This window comes from Panulirus ornatus, chromosome 40 (assembly GCF_036320965.1).
Source record: "Panulirus ornatus isolate Po-2019 chromosome 40, ASM3632096v1, whole genome shotgun sequence".
NCBI classification, from domain to species: Eukaryota; Metazoa; Arthropoda; class Malacostraca; order Decapoda; family Palinuridae; genus Panulirus; species Panulirus ornatus.
In genome coordinates, this window is record NC_092263.1 from 10,019,543 (window position 1) to 10,024,542 (window position 5,000).

Consider the following 5,000-nt stretch of genomic DNA (forward strand, 5'->3'; position numbering starts at 1 on the left):
CATGGTTATGACTGTGGTTGTGATCATGGTTATGACTGTGGTTGTGATCATGGTTATGACTGTGGTTGTGATCATGGTTATGACTGTGGTTGTGATCATGGTTATGACTGTGGTTGTGATCATGGTTATGACTGTGGTTGTGATTGTGGTTATGACTGTGGTTGTGATCATGGTTATGACTGTGGTTGTGATCATGGTTATGACTGTGGTTGTGATCATGGTTATGACTGTGGTTGTGATCATGGTTATGACTGTGGTTGTGATCATGGTTATGACTGTGGTTGTGATCATGGTTATGACTGTGGTTGTGATCATGGTTATGACTGTGGTTGTGATCATGGTTATGACTGTGGTTGTGATCATGGTTATGACTGTGGTTGTGATCATGGTTATGACTGTGGTTGTGATCATGGTTATGACTGTGGTTGTGATTGTGGTTATGACTGTGGTTGTGATCATGGTTATGACTGTGGTTGTGATCATGGTTATGACTGTGGTTGTGATCATGGTTATGACTGTGGTTGTGATCATGGTTATGACTGTGGTTGTGATTGTGGTTATGACTGTGGTTGTGATTGTGGTTATGACTGTGGTTGTGATCATGGTTATGACTGTGGTTGTGATCATGGTTATGACTGTGGTTGTGATCATGGTTATGACTGTGGTTGTGATCATGGTTATGACTGTGGTTGTGATCATGGTTATGACTGTGGTTGTGATCATGGTTATGACTGTGGTTGTGATCATGGTTATGACTGTGGTTATCATGGTTATGACTGTGGTTGTGATCATGGTTATGACTGTGGTTGTGATCATGGTTATGACTGTGGTTGTGATCATGGTTATGACTGTGGTTGTGATCATGGTTATGACTGTGGTTGTGATTGTGGTTATGACTGTGGTTGTGATCATGGTTATGACTGTGGTTGTGATCATGGTTATGACTGTGGTTGTGATCATGGTTATGACTGTGGTTGTGATCATGGTTATGACTGTGGTTGTGATCATGGTTATGACTGTGGTTGTGATTGTGGTTATGACTGTGGTTGTGATCATGGTTATGACTGTGGTTGTGATCATGGTTATGACTGTGGTTGTGATCATGGTTATGACTGTGGTTGTGATTGTGGTTATGACTGTGGTTGTGATTGTGGTTATGACTGTGGTTGTGATCATGGTTATGACTGTGGTTGTGATCATGGTTATGACTGTGGTTGTGATCATGGTTATGACTGTGGTTGTGATCATGGTTATGACTGTGGTTGTGATCATGGTTATGACTGTGGTTGTGATCATGGTTATGACTGTGGTTGTGATTGTGGTTATGACTGTGGTTGTGATCATGGTTATGACTGTGGTTGTGATCATGGTTATGACTGTGGTTGTGATTGTGGTTATGACTGTGGTTGTGATCATGGTTATGACTGTGGTTGTGATCATGGTTATGACTGTGGTTGTGATCATGGTTATGACTGTGGTTGTGATTGTGGTTATGACTGTGGTTGTGATTGTGGTTATGACTGTGGTTGTGATCATGGTTATGACTGTGGTTGTGATCATGGTTATGACTGTGGTTGTGATCATGGTTATGACTGTGGTTGTGATCATGGTTATGACTGTGGTTGTGATCATGGTTATGACTGTGGTTGTGATTGTGGTTATGACTGTGGTTGTGATCATGGTTATGACTGTGGTTGTGATCATGGTTATGACTGTGGTTGTGATTGTGGTTATGACTGTGGTTGTGATCATGGTTATGACTGTGGTTGTGATCATGGTTATGACTGTGGTTGTGATTGTGGTTATGACTGTGGTTGTGATTGTGGTTATGATCGTGGTTGTGATTGTGGTTATGATGGTGGTTGTGATTGTGGTTATGATCGTGGTTGTGATCGTGGTTATGACTGTGGTTGTGATTGTGGTTATGACTGTGGTTGTGATCATGGTTATGACTGTGGTTGTGATTGTGGTTATGACTGTGGTTGTGATCATGGTTATGACTGTGGTTGTGATCATGGTTATGACTGTGGTTGTGATTGTGGTTATGACTGTGGTTGTGATCATGGTTATGACTGTGGTTGTGATCATGGTTATGACTGTGGTTGTGATTGTGGTTATGACTGTGGTTGTGATCATGGTTATGACTGTGGTTGTGATCATGGTTATGACTGTGGTTGTGATTGTGGTTATGACTGTGGTTGTGATCATGGTTATGACTGTGGTTGTGATCATGGTTATGACTGTGGTTGTGATTGTGGTTATGACTGTGGTTGTGATTGTGGTTATGATCGTGGTTGTGATTGTGGTTATGATGGTGGTTGTGATTGTGGTTATGATCGTGGTTGTGATCGTGGTTGTGATCATGGTTATGATGGTGGTTGTGGTTATGATCGTGGTTGTGGTTGTAGTACTCACATCAATAGTGTCCACAGAGAGATCCATGGTCAAGGTGCCATGTTCCACACACACAGAGATGGGGTCCAGTGAGAAGCTCTCTGTCTTGAACTTGACCTGCACACCGAACACGTTCATGGTCACGCTGCAAGACACAAGAAAACCTAACCTCACTCACTCATCATCATAACCTCACTCATCATAACCTCACTCATCATCATAACCTCATCATAACCTCACTCATCATCATAACCTCATCATAACCTCACTCATCATCATAACCTCATCATAACCTCACTCATCATCATAACCTCACTCATCATCATAACCTCATCATAACCTCACTCATCATCATAACCTCACTCATCATCATAACCTCACTCATCATCATAACCTCACTCATCATCATAACCTCATCATAACCTCACTCATCATCATAACCTCACTCATCATCATAACCTCACTCATCATCATAACCTCACTCATCATCATAACCTCATCATAACCTCACTCATCATCATAACCTCACTCATCATAACCTCACTCATCATCATAACCTCACTCATCATCATAACCTCACTCATCATCATAACCTCACTCATCATAACCTCACTCATCATCATAACCTCACTCATCATCATAACCTCACTCATCATCATAACCTCATCATAACCTCACTCATCATCATAACCTCACTCATCATAACCTCACTCATCATCATAACCTCACTCATCATCATAACCTCACTCATCATCATAACCTCATCATAACCTCACTCATCATCATAACCTCACTCATCATCATAACCTCACTCATCATCATAACCTCACTCATCATCATAACCTCACTCATCATCATAACCTCATCATAACCTCACTCATCATCATAACCTCACTCATCATAACCTCACTCATCATCATAACCTCACTCATCATCATAACCTCACTCATCATCATAACCTCATCATAACCTCACTCATCATCATAACCTCACTCATCATCATAACCTCACTCATCATCATAACCTCACTCATCATCATAACCTCATCATAACCTCACTCATCATCATAACCTCACTCATCATAACCTCACTCATCATCATAACCTCACTCATCATCATAACCTCACTCATCATCATAACCTCACTCATCATAACCTCACTCATCATCATAACCTCACTCATCATCATAACCTCACTCATCATCATAACCTCATCATAACCTCACTCATCATCATAACCTCACTCATCATAACCTCACTCATCATCATAACCTCACTCATCATCATAACCTCACTCATCATCATAACCTCATCATAACCTCACTCATCATCATAACCTCACTCATCATCATAACCTCACTCATCATCATAACCTCATCATAACCTCACTCATCATCATAACCTCACTCATCATAACCTCACTCATCATCATAACCTCACTCATCATCATAACCTCACTCATCATCATAACCTCATCATAACCTCACTCATCATCATAACCTCACTCATCATCATAACCTCATCATAACCTCACTCATCATCATAACCTCACTCATCATCATAACCTCACTCATCATCATAACCTCACTCACCATAACCTTATGGTTTATCATATTAGCATCAATGAGTATATATAAAACATGGGTCAAGCAAGCGAGAACCAGAGGTTTTCCAACCCCAAGTTTTGAAATGAATTGATACATGACTTGGTCGATGGCTAGGTTACCCCAGCCAAGGATCGTGTTCAAGGCCTTAATATAATGGAGTCTGGCTAACTCAACTCTAATAAAAAAGAAAAAAGAAAGGTTCCAACCAACAAGTGAGCATCGTGTACTTAGGATCCACAACCCTACTGAAGGGAGTTGAACACCACTGAATATAAACTTTAGGTAAACACACACGGGGGATGAAGTCAGATATATATATATATATATATATATATATATATATATATATATATATATATATATATATATATATACACCTTCCTGCTGCTGGTGGGGGAGGGAGGGAAGACTTACTCTCCAGCGCCAGCATGGGTGACGGCCTGGCCATTGTGAGTGCCCACCAGGGTGTAGTCCAGCGTGTGGAAGGCCAGGCGGGGGATGGACAGCGTCATCGCCACCTGCAGGAGAGACGACACAACCTCGGTCACGTGACTTTATGATGCGCGCCATCGTCACGACACAACCCGGTCACGTGACTGACTGATGCGCGTCATCGTGACGACACAACCCAGTCACGTGACTGATGCGCGCCATCGTGACGACACAACCCGGTCACGTGACTGACTGATGCGCGCGCGCGCCATCGTGACGACACAACCCGATCACGTGACTGACGCGATCGAGGCGCCGCCCTACGGTGGAGCGGGGAACTACAACACCTTTAAGACTTTGGTTATCCAACCATCCCTTTCCCTCGTTATTGTTTATCATATTATTATAAATAATTCAATAAAGTGAAGCATTGTTACCTCCAATACAGGCCAAGATGTTGGAGAATATAATACATATGTCCCTTTATCCATCAAATGAAAACAAGTATAAGAAATATCAATAGTAAACACATATGTACATTGAGTGACACAAAAATAATAAAACTGAT

At 41.6% G+C, this 5,000-nt stretch overlaps 1 protein-coding gene across 1 annotated transcript in view; it reads right to left on the reverse strand.

The window, feature by feature from the left end:
• LOC139761360 (uncharacterized) overlaps positions 1–5,000 on the reverse strand; it is a 15,072-nt gene that overhangs the window by 2,044 nt on the left and 8,028 nt on the right. Inside the window, exons 5-6 of the mRNA XM_071685460.1 lie at positions 4,415–4,518; positions 2,416–2,539 (exon numbers count right to left, since the gene is read on the reverse strand). Coding sequence (XP_071541561.1) covers positions 2,416–2,539; positions 4,415–4,518 — 228 coding nt within the window. The remainder of the gene's footprint in view (positions 1–2,415; positions 2,540–4,414; positions 4,519–5,000) is intronic.